The sequence below is a fragment of the Magallana gigas genome, chromosome 9 (genome assembly GCF_963853765.1).
Source record: "Magallana gigas chromosome 9, xbMagGiga1.1, whole genome shotgun sequence".
Taxonomy (NCBI): Eukaryota; Metazoa; Mollusca; class Bivalvia; order Ostreida; family Ostreidae; genus Magallana; species Magallana gigas.
This window is the reverse complement of record NC_088861.1, coordinates 10,138,644-10,156,451: the sequence shown is the minus strand read 5'-3', so window position 1 is coordinate 10,156,451 and position 17,808 is coordinate 10,138,644. Positions and strand designations below refer to the sequence as shown.

The 17,808-nt window shown below is 30.6% G+C and overlaps 2 protein-coding genes across 4 annotated transcripts in view; both read right to left on the bottom strand.

Annotated features, from left to right (window-relative positions):
* LOC117692238 (putative leucine-rich repeat-containing protein DDB_G0290503) overlaps window positions 1–17,808 on the bottom strand; it is a 1,014,555-nt gene that overhangs the window by 34,256 nt on the left and 962,491 nt on the right. The gene's annotated exons all lie outside the window — the stretch shown is intronic.
* On the bottom strand, window positions 5,403–8,048 carry LOC136271377 (putative nuclease HARBI1). The gene is made up of 4 exons (XM_066071298.1): window positions 7,619–8,048; window positions 5,890–6,002; window positions 5,588–5,726; window positions 5,403–5,446 (listed from the first exon to the last, which is right to left on the bottom strand). The coding sequence occupies exons 1-4, from the start codon at window positions 8,046–8,048 to the stop codon at window positions 5,403–5,405; spliced, it is 726 nt and encodes a 241-aa protein (XP_065927370.1).

Genomic DNA, 17,808 nt, shown 5'->3' with positions numbered 1-17,808 from the left:
AAATAAAGTAAAGCAATTGTACTATCAATCCTTTTTTCCACTGCTCTTCATATATTTTATCAACAGTTGTTCTATTTCATTGTGCATAAAATTATGTTAAATTTTGAAAATATTATAAATAACATTTTTGGGAAGTCTGCATAATAGTGAGCATTATAATTTGAGGGAAAAAAAATTTAAAAAAAATGTAAATACTGTCTTTTTTTTTAAATAAAGTTTGTTGAAATTGAATATTGAATATGAATTCTGTTTTTTTTCAATTAGTTCTATTTTTTTTACTCAGATTTGAAAGTTCACAGTTAAATGATACCTAGTTTTATATTTCTACAACAATTTCATGTTAGCAATGAGGAAGTTGGAACATTTGTTAATTAAAATGCAAATGTATATATATGGATTATCGCATTAACTCAATTATCATTATCTTTTAATCTATAGACTGATAAATGTGTGTGAATTTTAATGTTGATATGAACTAGTATAAATAATTTAAATGAAATAGTGTTAATGAAAATAAGTGGTAGTAGAGGACAATTATGTAGGTGCAGTTGTGTTCAACAAATTGATGTTAATTGACTTGGGGTTATGAGGTATTTAATTTTAATTGCACATGTATAAAATATAGAAACTTCTTAAAACCTTATCACAGCCCCCCCCCCCCCTTACTCACACACACACACACAATTTGCAAATTGTTTAATCTATCAGTTTATTTGATTGACAGAAGTTTTTGTTCACTCAGAAAGTTTAAATAGGATGAGAATATATTTTCATTTTGCAAAATAGGAAAGTGTTTGTATTTTTGTTCCATATGTATTTAATGCTACTCCGGTGTATTTTTATTCATTTACTAAAAGGTGGATCCGCCCTTATTTTTTTTCTTATCAAGTACTCCCCCTTGCATCTAAACTCTCGTTACGAAGGAAAACACTAAGGTGCTATTTTTGCACACGGCTTTTTCATCGAGTCAGTATGAGTTTGGTCTTCGGAAAAATTGCATGTAACATGTGGCGGTACAGTGTAAGAGACAAGGAATTTTATTTGAAAAAGTAAGATATTAGTGTTTGCAATGTTTGTGCTTTCACCTGCAACTCGTCTGAAGCCCTCCTTCACTTTCGTTGCAATTTCTCCAACAGGGAAGACGAGTGTAGCTTGCGCAAAAACAGCAATGATGGCAGCAGCGACAGCCTTGACCGATCTTCCTACTGAGGATTCGGAAATCCCGAGGCTGTCTCCAATCAGCCGAAGATGGGCCCCAGTTGCTACAAACCGTAGAAACAGCAACACTTGCAACAGTGGAGGCACTGGACTGTTCCTTTTGGTCGCTGTTACGAGTTGGTCGGAAACACCATTCACAAGGAAGTGAATGGTGTCGGGGCGAAATCTATAGCGCTGGTAGATTTCAAAGTCATCCAACGACTCCAAGGGATTACTACGATCTCTAAAAACCCTTGGTCGGACTAAAACATGACGTCGTCTGCGATTTCTTGCTAATCGTCTGTGTACGGCAGCCATTTTGTTTGCTTGAGAAAATTCTTAAGTCTACTTTTTTGTATACTCAAATATTTGAGTATAAAACAGAATTTGAGAATTTTTATTTTGCTCAACTTTTTTATGGCGGCGACTGAGTCTGAGAATTGAGGTGTTGAGAATATTCTCAGACTTGAGAACATTCTCAGACTTAAGAATGTTTTATGGCGGCGGACCCAGGTAATTTAAACTTTTAAGTCAAACACAAGTTGGTGCGCATTTGGAAAGGAAGACTTTGAATAAGTCTACTTTAAATGTTTGAGTAGTAAAATTTTCCATGCAAATTACATAGTAGTATCTCGAGGAGAATGTAGTGTATTGTGACAAATATATGCTTCTACTGATATTTGTCTAGGTGACAGGTTAACAGATAAGCGTGTTCAAGGAGCGCAACGAGCAATGGAAAATGCAGAGTAAGGGAAGGCTACAAGGTTTATATTGAAGATTGAGGACTGACATCGCAGGATGAATTTTCTTGAGGTACTTAAATCATTTGAATTAGAATTTGTCTGGTTTAAAAATCGATTTTTTGTCAATTTTGTCCTGCTGACTTCCTAATAAATTTCTGTAACTTAAATTGACCTCATTTGATTTGATTATGCTTGACTTGATTATTTTTGATTATGCCCGTGTGTCTTCTAAATATTTTCTGCTCTCAATTATTTTATGCACATATCCTGAATAAGGCAGGTTTAATTGTCGTAAACTATATTCAATTCTGTTTAATTTAGGTTATTTTCAAGTCAACATTTAAGAAGGAAACGTCAGCAAAAAGAGTAACTATGTACTATTTCAAAATTTTGTTGAACACAAAGAATGTACAAAGAAAAGTTAGGAATTCATTTCGTGCACACAAACTATTTTATTATGTTTTATTTTATGCCATATGTTGCCACTTGTTCATGCAGGAAATAAATCTTTCACAATTTTCCATAGACTTAAGCCATCCATCCAATCAGTAGACCTAGAAATCAAAATTGTAATTACAACAAATATCAGTTTTTCATCATGCAATTTCATTTCTGACGCCACATCAGTAATGTTATCTATGTGAGTGATGTAATTGCATGGTTTATCGCTGAATGCAAACAACGTATTTTTTTAATATTCCTACTATATATAATAAATAATTGTAGCTAAATACCGGTATTTCTGTGACAGTTTCAAGTAATTAGAGGAATGCCATAGAATGTCATAGTGATGTAGTGGGAGTTGGTTAACATCACAAAAAATGAAATTATGTATATCAAAGTAATAAAACCAAAACTTTTCACATCGTTGATTTAGACTGATTTCTTAAACTCTGAACCAGTGGTTGGTTGCTTCCATCAAGGAAATCCACCGGTACTGTGGAATCATCATTGTTCGTGGGGAATCAATGTTCATGGTTTTCTTGGGTAACCTTTGCCAACGAATTTTCATTCCCACGAACGTATAAACAAGCATTTGTATAATATTGATAAACAAAAATGAACTTGTTACCAACAAAATTATGTCCCAACGAACAAGGAGATTTTTTAGCTGCCCAAGAACATTTATCCCCACATTGACCCCCACGAATAAAAATGATTCTCCGGTATGTGTTTAAAATACCTGGTACCCAAAGTTGCCGACTTTTGACATAACATGTGTGGACATTTACAGTATTTGTTCGTTGCAACAACACTATTGGAATATACATTTAAGTTTATTAGAAATAATAATAGAGATTAAAGTTTTGCATTTTATAACAAAATAAGATGTGAATATTATCTACTACATGTATAATATTTATTAATTTTTTCAAAATACAATGCATATCGTATAGGTCAGAACTCCTCCAAAGAGTTCAGCTAACATTATCAAAATATTAAATATCTGAAAAAAAGTTTTTACCTACAATGTCTCAATAACATTAAAAACTCAAAAAAGGCTAGGACATAAAAGATTGGCTATTCGTTTCACAGCTGGGCCTTGTTTAAAATTTAACATTTGATGCATTTTCTAAGAATACTTATATTATGTCAACAAACAAATGAGGTCAAGTCATCAGTAATAGATCATGCAGCCATATGAATGAATGCAAGAGTGAACTAACCACAAAATCTATTGTAATGTATGTTTCAGAAAATGAACACGAATATTGTCATTGGCGACTAAATGAAACAACCAAATAGTCAATATGTTAAAAATAAAACAACAATTTTATATATTCAACATAAAAGCAAGATATATATATATATATATATATATATATATATATATATATATATATATATATATATATATATATATATATATATATATATATATATATATATATATATATATATCAGTGTCATTATAATTACTTTTTCGAATACTCTTTACATAAATGTTTTGTGATTCACATATTCTATAAAAAAAACCTCAAGTGTTGTTTATAATATAAAATTAAACTGTATTTATTCATTCAATATGTTTTTCTACTTCCACTGTAATATAAAATAATATTTATAAATAAAAATGTATTATATATTTGTTCACATGAGCATGATAAGTATATAATCAGATAAATAGTTCTTCATTTTGTGTCTCCATTTCTTGCAAATACTTCTAACTATTAAATTTTATCTGACATAGAAAAATCACAAGAGCTACCTAATGATTTACCATTATTGAGTGAGAGAGAGAGAGAGAGATAGAGAGAGAGAGAGATGGCATATTTTGTCTATTTATCCTAAGAAAGAGATAAAAGGGTGTGTAGGTGTCACTAAGTGTGTTTATTTCTTGTCAGCTAAGGAATTCCATAGCAGTTAATGAGGTGTAATCACCTAATGATTAGATATCAATAAAACTAGCCCCAATATAAGGATCTATTAAATTAGAATAATTACAAGTTTTAAAAACAATTCATTAAATATAACGAAGCATTGTTCCTTAAAATTTCTTTTCATATTGTCATTATAACATTTAATTATCAAATTTTAACTAAATGCTTATTTTCAAGAAATCAATAAAGAACGTTATAATTTTGAGGGCTAAAGGTGCAAAGTCAAAAATGATTTCACCAAAACTCCTTAACTTCAAAAAATAAACCTTGTTTACAGAATTTTTAAGACTGTTTTTCTAAATTGCTTATAACTTTACTTTGAATTTAAAAAAGCAGTAGAAGTTTTAAATTTTATTTATTAAGATTGATTGAAATATAAAGTCTTAAATCATCATATCATTCATAATGGAAATATTTTCCTGTAAGGATGTTGTTTACTCAGGATTTGATTTCTCAAATTCGGATTGTTATAAAGCTCAATATCAGGAGTAAAATTTTCTCTAAACACAAGTATATGTGAAATGAATTATTATTGACATAACATTATATATTTCTAATATATTATGGAATTAGGCTAAAACAATAATATACTTTTAGCCAAAAAGAGGAAATTTGGACTTAATTTTGCAGATTTTGTTTTCCGCTAAAACATTTTTCACAGTACTCTTAATTTAAACGTTAAGATTTAATAATTCAGTCTATATATTTTTTGCATATTTTTTTTAAAGTTTTACTTCACTTATTCATTAAAATAATCGTATGGCACGAATTTAAAAAATATTGAAAATTGCTTAAAAACGATAAAAGACATCATATCAAACTTTTGATCATTGACCTCAATAAGTTATATTCCAACAGTATAAGATCAATATCAGTAGTTTAATAACATAACTGTTTTTGTATTATCGTCATTCAATTTTTTGTGAAATTGGATAAAAAAGGTAGGGATTTGATAAGTGATAAAGGAAATTCGGACTGGAATATCTAAAAGTTTTGAACGAAAACTTGATGCATTGAATCTATTTAGTGTCACTGCCATTCATAAACTGTACTATATTTTTAAAGTGTTGAGCAATCATTTTCACGGAGGGACAGAGTCTCCAAATAAAATGCCATCGTAGTCACCTGCATTAAAATAAATGTTCATGATGGTACATGTACATAAGTATGCATCATAATCCATTGCTTATTATACAGTTTTAGTTATACATGTATTTAGTTTTACAAAAGAATTGTCAACATAGGTATGTACAATTAAGTTATTACATGTAGTATGATTGAAGGGATAGTTACCGTTTTCAAATTTTTGATAGAGACCAGAGGTTCTCCAAATCCTTGCATCATGGCAGGAGCCAGGCCAACGGGCACACAATGATGTGATTCGAAAATTTGGATCACATACCATCTGAAATTTCCCAAAAAGCTGTGATCATTTCATTATTTATTATTGTCATAGAAACCCATAAGTTTGCTTTTAATTGTATTTAAACAATATCTTTTTTAAAGAGAATTTTAGAGATGTGAGATTAGGTATGCATATGCATGTATCTGCATGTTTTAATGAGTACCTGAACATTAAGACTATGGAAACCTTTCCTATTCACATAGTCTGCCTCATTAGCTTTTGGTGTTGAAATGCGAATTTGGGTACCATCAATGCATCCTATAACTTTAGGGAATCCTGTCAAAAATAAATGATTTAAGTTAAAATAACATCTTCCCTGTTATTAGAATACATTTTTCTGTCATCCATCTGTCATTATAAACTTTTCACATTCTCAACTTATTATTTTGAACCACTGGGTATATTTTGATCAAACTTAGCACATTTATATGCAGCATTTGGTGAAGGTGATGCAATTTCATTTTCATTGAATGGCAATTTTTAAAAACATTGTTAAAAATTAGGAAAATTTAGAATTGTGTGTGGGAGCATCCTCATGAAGTATATTTTTAAGTTTTTTCAAATCATGACCCCCTCAACCCAAGCCCCCCCCCCCCCCCCGTAAAGAAGAGGCCATAACGGGGTGTTATATAAATAATGCCAATGTATATGCCTTATAACTCTAACTGTACTGTAGATCAAAGCCTAATAATCTTAAATATATATATATATATATATATATATATATATATATATATATATATATATATATATATATATATATATATATATATATATATATATATATATATATATCTTAATAAAATAAAGTAAACCAATTGTACTATCAATCCTTTTTTCCACTGCTCTTCATATATTTTATCAACAGTTGTTCTATTTCATTGTGCATAAAATTATGTTAAATTTTGAAAATATTATAAATAACATTTTTGGGAAGTCTGCATAATAGTGAGCATTATAATTTGAGGGGAAAAAAATTTTAAAAAAATGTAATTACTGTCTTTTTTTTTAAATAAAGTTTGTTGAAATTGAATATTGAATATGAATTCTGTTTTTTTTTTTAAATTAGTTCTATTTTTTTTTACTCAGATTTGAAAGTTCACAGTTAAATGATACCTAGTTTTATATTTCTACAACAATTTCATGCTAGCAATGAGGAAGATGGAACATTTGTTAATTAAAATGCAAATGTATATATATGGATTATCGCATTAACTCAATTATCATTATCTTTTAATCTATAGACTGATAAATGTGTGTGAATTTTAATGTTGATATGAACTAGTATAAATAATTTAAATGAAATAGTGTTAATGAAAATAAGTGGTAGTAGAGGACAATTATGTAGGTGCAGTTGTGTTCAACAAATTGATGTTAATTGACTTGGGGTTATGAGGTATTTAATTTTAATTGCACGTGTATAAAATATAGAAACTTCTTAAAACCTTATCACACGCACCCCCCCCCCCCCTTACTCACACACACACACAATTTGCAAATTGTTTAATCTATCATTTTATTTGATTGACAGAAGTTTTTGTTCACTCAGAAAGTTTAAATAGGATGAGAATATATTTTCATTTTGCAAAATAGGAAAGTGTTTGTATTTTTGTTCCATATGTATTTAATGCTACTCCGGTGTATTTTTATTCATTTACTAAAAGGTGGATCCGCCCTTATTTTTTTTCTTATCAAGTACTCCCCCTTGCATCTAAACTCTCGTTACGAAGGAAAACACTAAGGTGCTATTTTTGCACACGGCTTTTTCATCGAGTCAGTATGAGTTTGGTCTTCGGAAAAATTGCATGTAACATGTGGCGGTACAGTGTAAGAGACAAGGAATTTTATTTGAAAAAGTAAGATATTAGTGTTTGCAATGTTTGTGCTTTCACCTGCAACTCGTCTGAAGCCCTCCTTCACTTTCGTTGCAATTTCTCCAACAGGGAAGACGAGTGTAGCTTGCGCAAAAACAGCAATGATGGCAGCAGCGACAGCCTTGACCGATCTTCCTACTGAGGATTCGGAAATCCCGAGGCTGTCTCCAATCAGCCGAAGATGGGCCCCAGTTGCTACAAACCGTAGAAACAGCAACACTTGCAACAGTGGAGGCACTGGACTGTTCCTTTTGGTCGCTGTTACGAGTTGGTCGGAAACACCATTCACAAGGAAGTGAATGGTGTCGGGGCAAAATCTATAGCGCTGGTAGATTTCAAAGTCATTCAACGACTCCAAGGGATTACTACGATCTCTAAAAACCCTTGGTCGGACTAAAACATGACGTCGTCTGCGATTTCTTGCTAATCGTCTGTGTACGGCAGCCATGTTGTTTGCTTGAGAAAATTCTTAAGTCTACTTTTTTGTATACTCAAATATTTGAGAATAAAACAGAATTTGAGAATTTTTATTTTGCTCAACTTTTTTATGGCGGCGACTGAGTCTGAGAATTGAGGTGTTGAGAATATTCTCAGACTTGAGAACATTCTCAGACTTAAGAATGTTTTATGGCGGCGGACCCAGGTAATTTAAACTTTTAAGTCAAACACAAGTTGGTGCGCGTTTGGAAAGGAAGACTTTGAATAAGTCTACTTTAAATGTTTGAGTAGTAAAATTTTCCATGCAAATTACATAGTAGTATCTCGAGGAGAATGTAGTGTATTGTGGCAAATATATGCTTCTACTGATATTTGTCTAGGTGACAGGTTAACAGATAAGCGTGTTCAAGGAGCGCAACGAGCAATGGAAAATGCAGAGTAAGGGAAGGCTACAAGGTTTATATTGAAGATTGAGGACTGACATCGCAGGATGAATTTTCTTGAGGTACTTAAATCATTTGAATTAGAATTTGTCTGGTTTAAAAATCGATTTTTTGTCAATTTTGTCCTGCTGACTTCCTAATAAATTTCTGTAACTTAAATTGACCTCATTTGATTTGATTATGCTTGATTTGATTATTTTTGATTATGCTCGTGTGTCTTCTAAATATTTTCTGCTCTCAATTATTTTATGCACATATCCTGAATAAGGCAGGTTTAATTGTCGTAAACTATATTCAATTCTGTTTAATTTAGGCTATTTTCAAGTCAACATTTAAAAAGGAAACGTCAGCAAAAAGAGTAACTATGTACTATTTCAAAATTTTGTTGAACACAAAGAATGTACAAAGAAAAGTTAGGAATTCATTTCGTGCACACAAACTATTTTATTATGTTTTATTTTATGCCATATGTTGCCACTTGTTCATGCAGGAAATAAATCTTTCACAATTTTCCAGAGACTTAAGCCATCCATCCAATCAGTAGACCTAGAAATCAAAATTGTAAATACAACAAATATCAGTTTTTCATCAATTTCATTTCTGACGCCACATCAGTAATGTTATCTATGTGAGTGATGTAATTGCATGGTTTATCGCTGAATGCAAACAACGTATTTTTTAAATATTCCTACTATATATAATAAATAATTGTAGCTAAATACCGGTATTTCTGTGACAGTTTCAAGTTATTAGAAGAATGCCATAGAATGTCATAGTGATGTAGTGGGAGTTGGTTAACATCACAAAAAATGAAATTATGTATATCAAAGTAATAAAACCAAAACTTTTCACATCGTTGATTTAGACTGATTTCTTAAACTCTGAACCAGTGGTTGGTTGCTTCCATCAAGGAAATCCACCGGTACTGTGGAATCATCATTGTTCGTGGGGAATCAATGTTCATGGTTTTCTTGGGTAACCTTTGCCAACGAATTTTCATTCCCACGAACGTATAAACAAGCATTTGTATAATATTGATAAACAAAAATGAACTTGTTACCAACAAAATTATGTCCCAACGAACAAGGAGATTTTTTAGCTGCCCAAGAACATTTATCCCCACATTGACCCCCACGAATAAAAATGATTCTCCGGTATGTGTTTAAAATACCTGGTACCCAAAGTTGCCGACTTTTGACATAACATGTGTGGACATTTACAGTATTTGTTCGTTGCAACAACACTATTGGAATATACATTTAAGTTTATTAGAAATAATAATAGAGATTAAAGTTTTGCATTTTATAACAAAATAAGATGTGAATATTATCTACTACATGTATAATATTTATTAATTTTTTCAAAATACAATGCATATCGTATAGGTCAGAACTCCTCCAAAGAGTTCAGCTAACATTATCAAAATATTAAATATCTGAAAAAAAGTTTTTACCTACAATGTCTCAATAACATTAAAAACTCAAAAAAGGCTAGGACATAAAAGATTGGCTATTCGTTTCACAGCTGGGCCTTGTTTAAAATTTAACATTTGATGCATTTTCTAAGAATACTTATATTATGTCAACAAACAAATGAGGTCAAGTCATCAGTAATAGATCATGCAGCCATATGAATGAATGCAAGAGTGAACTAACCACAAAATCTATTGTAATGTATGTTTCAGAAAATGAACACGAATATTGTCATTGGCGACTAAATGAAACAACCAAATAGTCAATATGTTAAAAATAAAACAACAATTTTATATATTCAACATAAAAGCAAGATATATATATATATATATATATATATATATATATATATATATATATATATATATATATATATATCAGTGTCATTATAATTACTTTTTCGAATACTCTTTACATAAATGTTTTGTGATTCACATATTCTATAAAAAAAACCTCAAGTGTTGTTTATAATATAAAATTAAACTGTATTTATTCATTCAATATGTTTTTCTACTTCCACTGTAATATAAAATAATATTTATAAATAAAAATGTATTATATATTTGTTCACATGAGCATGATAAGTATATAATCAGATAAATAGTTCTTCATTTTGTGTCTCCATTTCTTGCAAATACTTCTAACTATTAAATTTTATCTGACATAGAAAAATCACAAGAGCTACCTAATGATTTACCATTATTGAGTGAGAGAGAGAGAGAGAGAGATAGAGAGAGAGAGAGATGGCATATTTTGTCTATTTATCCTAAGAAAGAGATAAAAGGGTGTGTAGGTGTCACTAAGTGTGTTTATTTCTTGTCAGCTAAGGAATTCCATAGCAGTTAATGAGGTGTAATCACCTAATGATTAGATATCAATAAAACTAGCCCCAATATAAGGATCTATTAAATTAGAATAATTACAAGTTTTAAAAACAATTCATTAAATATAACGAAGCATTGTTCCTTAAAATTTCTTTTCATATTGTCATTATAACATTTAATTATCAAATTTTAACTAAATGCTTATTTTCAAGAAATCAATAAAGAACGTTATAATTTTGAGGGCTAAAGGTGCAAAGTCAAAAATGATTTCACCAAAACTCCTTAACTTCAAAAAATAAACCTTGTTTACAGAATTTTTAAGACTGTTTTTTTAAATTGCTTATAACTTTACTTTGAATTTAAAAAAGCAGTAGAAGTTTTAAATTTTATTTATTAAGATTGATTGAAATATAAAGTCTTAAATCATCATATCATTCATAATGGAAATATTTTCCTGTAAGGATGTTGTTTACTCAGGATTTGATTTCTCAAATTCGGATTGTTATAAAGCTCAATATCAGGAGTAAAATTTTCTCTAAACACGAGTATATGTGAAATGAATTATTATTGACATAACATTATATATTTCTAATATATTATGGAATTAGGCTAAAACAATAATATACTTTTAGCCAAAAAGAGGAAATTTGGACTTAATTTTGCAGATTTTGTTTTCCGCTAAAACATTTTTCACAGTACTCTTAATTTAAACGTTAAGATTTAATAATTCAGTCTATATATTTTTTGCATATTTTTTTTAAAGTTTTACTTCACTTATTCATTAAAATAATCGTATGGCACGAATTTAAAAAATATTGAAAATTGCTTAAAAACGATAAAAGACATCATATCAAACTTTTGATCATTGACCTCAATAAGTTATATTCCAACAGTATAAGATCAATATCAGTAGTTTAATAACATAACTGTTTTTGTATTATCGTCATTCAATTTTTTGTGAAATTGGATAAAAAAGGTAGGGATTTGATAAGTGATAAAGGAAATTCGGACTGGAATATCTAAAAGTTTTGAACGAAAACTTGATGCATTGAATCTATTTAGTGTCACTGCCATTCATAAACTGTACTATATTTTTAAAGTGTTGAGCAATCATTTTCACGGTTAAGAAAATCTAAATCATAATGAAAAACTTTAAGGAATTTTCCTTTTATTTTCCAGAAATATCCAATGGCCATTAACTCAAAAAGTAGGTCATTGACCTACTTTATTGAAAGTGATAAATTACACTATAATAAAGGGTCTATAACACACAATATATGGTTTTTCAATATCATCAGTGGAATTTTTTTTTCATTTTGAGTAAACGTCATCCTTAATTCTAAATCAACTCAAAGATTTTATACAATATGTTCAGAAGAGGATTATTAACTTTCAAATGAAAGAGAAATTTGAACTAATCGATTATTAATTGATTGCAAGTTATAAAGTATTCGATTACAATCGATTACAAAATAACAATTAGTGTAATCGATTGATAATCGGTTACACAAACATCCCCTATGTAATCGATTATTAATCGATTACATTTTAAAGTAATCGTGCTCATGCTTGATATATAAAAATCAGGGATGGGATATTCGTAATTAGTAACTGTTATCAGCGGTAATCGATGGCAGGTTGATGAATAATCATGAGTGATCATTATTCATCCATTTCTTTTCGTTATAGGTAATTGTAATTTAATCGATTACACTCCAAATCAGCCTGTAATCATGATAAATTTTTGATTAATTTTATGATTACAATAGTAAACTTGAAATGCTTAAACATATAAGCATCGTTGAATGAATTTGGTTAAAACCTTTACCACACACACACACACACACACACACACACACACACACACTTCATCAAATATTTATATCAAAATTAATACTCCTGTCAAAAATGCATTTTCCTTATTAGACATTAAGTATTTAAACTAGAAAAACACTAGAAAAACAACGATCAACATGTAATTTAAAGTAATCACAAGTAATCATAATTACAAGAAGGAAAAGTAATTTATTGTAATCAATTACTTCTAAAATTGGAATTATTCAGGTTGTAATTGATTTCTATTGAAGTTATTGAAATTTAATCCATTACTTTTGAAAGTAATCGACCCCATCCCTGATAGTAAAAAAATTGTCAAGTACATTATCCTAATCATTAAAATCTTCTATTGAAACATAAAAACCATTTTCTGATAATTCATTGTCATGCAAATCAATATCAGTGTCATTTATTTTCCACCTCATCCTCGCATTCAATACATTAACTAATCTTATGTAAGTTCTTTTCACACCTACCGAAATTGCATTGAACTTAACATTTATCGCAACAAACATCATAATTATTCTGAGAACTATATAAAATAGTGGCAGATGATGGTTGACCATCTCTACCTACACTACTTTATTCCTGTACAGAGTCATCAATGCTTGTAGGTGAGCCATACAAAATAACTGAATAGCAAGATGTAATATATATATACCCATTTCCTATTTTCACTTCATTATCAGACCATGAAAGTTGTTCTATAATGATTGACAGTTGCTATCAAGCTTCTTATGCAAATAATGAAACACATTAACAACATCTGTAATGAATATGCAATATGTAAGAATGTTTGGTAACGTTCTTGAAATACCGGCAGGTACTAATGAAAAAATGACAAAGACAACGCAATGATTTTTTTAACACATTATTTAATGTTAAGTTTGTCAGGAGACCTTAGAACATATGTAACATCGCAGGATTTCGACACAGAACTGTCATGATCTTTTTTTCAAGGTCTTACGCAAGGATATAGCCAATTAAACTGAACTTAGTCAATTGTAGTTCCATATATAAAGAGACAATGATTTTATTTTTCATATTAGTTGCATGATGCGTTATTTCTCGGAGTAATTCGCGAAGAACTAAAGAATAGTTTTTTTTTTATTAATGATATGCTGAGAGTATAGATAACCAATTAATTTAATAAAAGCTATTTAGTAACATATAGTGATATTAATTCCTTGTGTGAGACCTTAATTTTTCTTCGTGCATGTTACACACAAAACCAAAAACAGAGACAGATGGGTGTATTGCTCGAAATCTCCCAACATGACGAAACCATATTCTAAACAAAGATTTTTCCTCGCTTTTATCACCACGCCTGTTTAAAACAGTGCTAAAAGTGGCAATGATTCAATCATTGACTGCTTTAAAGATATGAAAGAGTTAAAAGGTCCCATATAGAAAACTGTATTTTTTGTATCGTTAAGATTAATTAGAATTTAACACACACTCATGAAGATTCAACTACAGTTATGGGTATACATGCATGACAGTGCCTTTGGATTTACAGAATGAAACCTCTCTTTAATACTGTCCTCTGAGGCCTGCAATACTGTTCAGACGACTGACCTGTTCCTCCATTAAAGCCACAAGAGGACAACCAACTACAAGATTCGGCATCTCTTGGTGTTCATCAAGTTTCTGTATCATCGCAGGAATGATCATCTGCTACGGCAGATACTTCGAATATCCAAAAAGTCGGACAGCTGACGTGCTTCGCTTACCAAAAATCGAGTCTAATTTATTTTTTTGCTTATCTTTCAATTTTATTCTAAACAACTCAGCCACTCTCTTGTACGACGCTAAACTTGGAAACAAAACTGTTAAAAATGTACTTCCTATTTCTTTTTATAAATTCTAGATTTAGTAGTATTATTTGTGGTGCTATATTTTGTTTTCCTTTCTTTTATTCTATATAATTTAATCTTTTGTCCTAGAGAAGGGACAAACTGGCTTTCCTGAAGAGAACTAGATACAGTTCCAGTCATAGTTTGCCCTATTTTAAAGTGATTTTGAGAAATATAGAAAAAAATGAATGTATACATAAATTATCACAAGAATACCTAAAAATTAAAATTCTATCAATAGTTAAGTAATTAAACTTTCACAAGGTTAAATGTGACGTCATACAAAAGTGCATTTTCCCATATATTTTTTTTTATAAAACTTAGCAGCTGACCCCAGTTATTCAGTTTTTTTTTTTCAATTAAAAAACTATGTCGGCAGCCATTGCATATCACGAAGTTCACATCACGATTTTGTCATGACTGTGATATCACATGAAGTGTATCAATTTTATTGTGGGCGACGGCTGCAGAAACATTTTTTATTTCACAAAACTATGAAAAATGTACCATTCTTCATCTTCTTCGACTACATCTCAGAAAAATGACACATAATGGTGAAATCTAAATATTCTTTTGGAAACAGAATAAGTCCATTACTTGGTACTAAATACTTATGAATTTCAGGGCATAAATTGTAAGAAATTGTAACATCTTCTTTGATAATTTCAATTGTTTGTGTCGTTAGCCATTTTAGCGCTTTGTATAGTATTCAATTTACTAGCTTAGTATCCTCATCTTTGATTTGACACTGTTTGAAATCAAGACCATTCGAACCCATTCTCCTATAGCAGTGAATTGCCAGCGCGCTAACTACTGGGATACTTAGGCAAAAAAATACCTTGCTTTAAATGACAAACGGAACTTAAGCGTGCTGACTGGACACTGCACGGTCGTTGGAGGTAGAGGTGGAATGCTGTTAAACGACAATTTTAAGGGATATGACCAATACACATTCCTTAGATTTACATTTATTTACATTTTATAAGTGATTTGATTATTACGTAGTAACGACACGATGCATATCTTTATATATGTATAACACGATTGATCTAAAATATACACTCATATTCATATTATTTCATATCCATATGTTTATGCGAATTAAGTTATTTCATCATTCATTTCTCAAAATCACACTCAAGATCAGGAACACTGGATTGACTTCCGCAATCTTTCTCTTCTTCTTCGTTTGTCAGTATGTCGAACGTGCAGGTAGATAAATACGGAAAACAGTTTGAAATAAGGGTCTTCATTTTCTTTTCTTCTTTGAAATAAATACTCCATAAGTTGGCATTGTCCAATTCATCATTAATTGTGTTGTTTTTCTCAATCATTGTACCTTCTACTTCAATAAAAGCTTTTTTCATTATCAAGTAAACGTTTTTTCTTTCCTTGATGCCAATCTTCAAAAGATCCATTAGAATAGGAAGATTTGAGACATTACAGATGTCTAATACATTATCATTGTCGTTTGTTTTAATATACGGAGAATCACCATGCAACAGAAATATATATGATCGAATGAGCCTTTCTAAAACTATCAGAGGATGTGTTCCTTGTAAATAAGCTGCAGTGTTATAAAGTGGGCTTCGGCCCTCGTTATCGACTGTTTCAATAAGGCGGTCCTCTACGTTAAGTATTCTTAATATGCACAAAATGCGACTGTAAGACACATTTTTTGCTGCTAAGTTTAATGGTGAAAGTCCACTCTCTGAATTTGTGTTTACAGGTACAGGCAATCCACTGTCCAGAAAAAGAGAAAGCATGAAACAGGCTGTGATATCATCCTTTGGTGCCTCGATGCAGTGGTGAAGAATTGTTAAACCTGCACGATCTTTTAAGCACAGGTCGACGTCAAACCCTGATTTTAGAATACATGCAACTGTTTTTGATCGATCTCTTATACATTTTACTGCAACCATGAGTGGGGTTCTTAAAAATCTATTTCTCGCATTTACATTGACCGCGTATTTTAGCATCTGAGTTACAATTTCACATACAAAATCGTCTTCTTTTTCAGAATTTAATACAAAATGCAGAGCAGTGTCTCCTTTAGAATCAGCTTTGTTAATACATTTTTCACTTATTCTCAAAAAATTTAATAACGTTGAAACAGAAGATCCTTCTTCAATTGCAACGTGTAGAGGAATTTTACCATCAGCATTTCCCTCGTCAACGGCGAACAAACTTTGTAAACAATTGAACAATTCTTCACGCTCATGTTTATTTATCAATTTGGGATTATATCCAATTGAAGCCAAATAATGCAATATATTTTTGGTTGTTTTTTTTTTCTAACGAAAATGTTTTCTTTGAAATATTCAATGATTTGTACATACAAATTGTTCCCATCAGCTAAGTCCTGTAATGCTTTATCAACGTCGAAATCTTGCATATCAATGATGTCCAGTAAATACACCAGCGTATTATAGTTGTCTTTACCGCAGTACTTTAATGCTATGTCGACACAATTTAACCCTTCTATATCCCTTATATGAACATTCACACCAAGTTGAACTAGACGTTTGCAGATAGCAAGTACGTGTTCACCACTAAAATGGGTACTTGCACAATAATGGAGATACGTTCGTCCTGTTTCTCCAGAATAGTTACTGAGATCGGCTGTGGTGATATCAAGTATTCTTCGAACAATTTCTATATCTACAATGACATCCTTGTGTTTTTCTTTGTTTTGTTTTTTGAAAGCTTTTGCATAAGACTTGTTACGTATATGTTCAATTGCTTGAAATGGAGCAATGTTAGGGTTCGTTTGGTAAAGGTAGGATTTACTCATCATAAACTGCATCACTCTAAGCATGGGTGAATAATCTTGTTTTTCTTCGTCATGAACTGTTGGATTTGTTGATAAAAGGCAACAGATAGACGCTTTGCGTTTTTTAAACTCGAATTCATTGTGTGATGTAATCAAGTAATCAAGTGCAGAATTTTCAAGAATATCTTTCGCATTCACGTCAATATTTAAACTCACTAAATATTCAAACAGAAGCACCATGTCTGGGCAGATATTTGCAGCAGTAATCAACAGTGTTTCTTTTTCTCTATTTAATGCATTTTTATTAAATGATCTCGTTTCACTTGACAAGAGGAATTGCAATGCCCGAATCTTCTCTTTCTCGCTATTTTTTTCTTTAATACATTCATGTAAAGGGTAGTCACATGAATAGTGATCTGAAATTCGTTTCAATATTTTGTTATTATGTTTTACGTACGATATGGCAATACTAAACGCAGACACGTTAGTTTTGTCTCGACAAAGAACATGTATGTCTTTTGAGCTAAGAAGAATCTCTATGATTTCAATTTTAATCATATCATCAT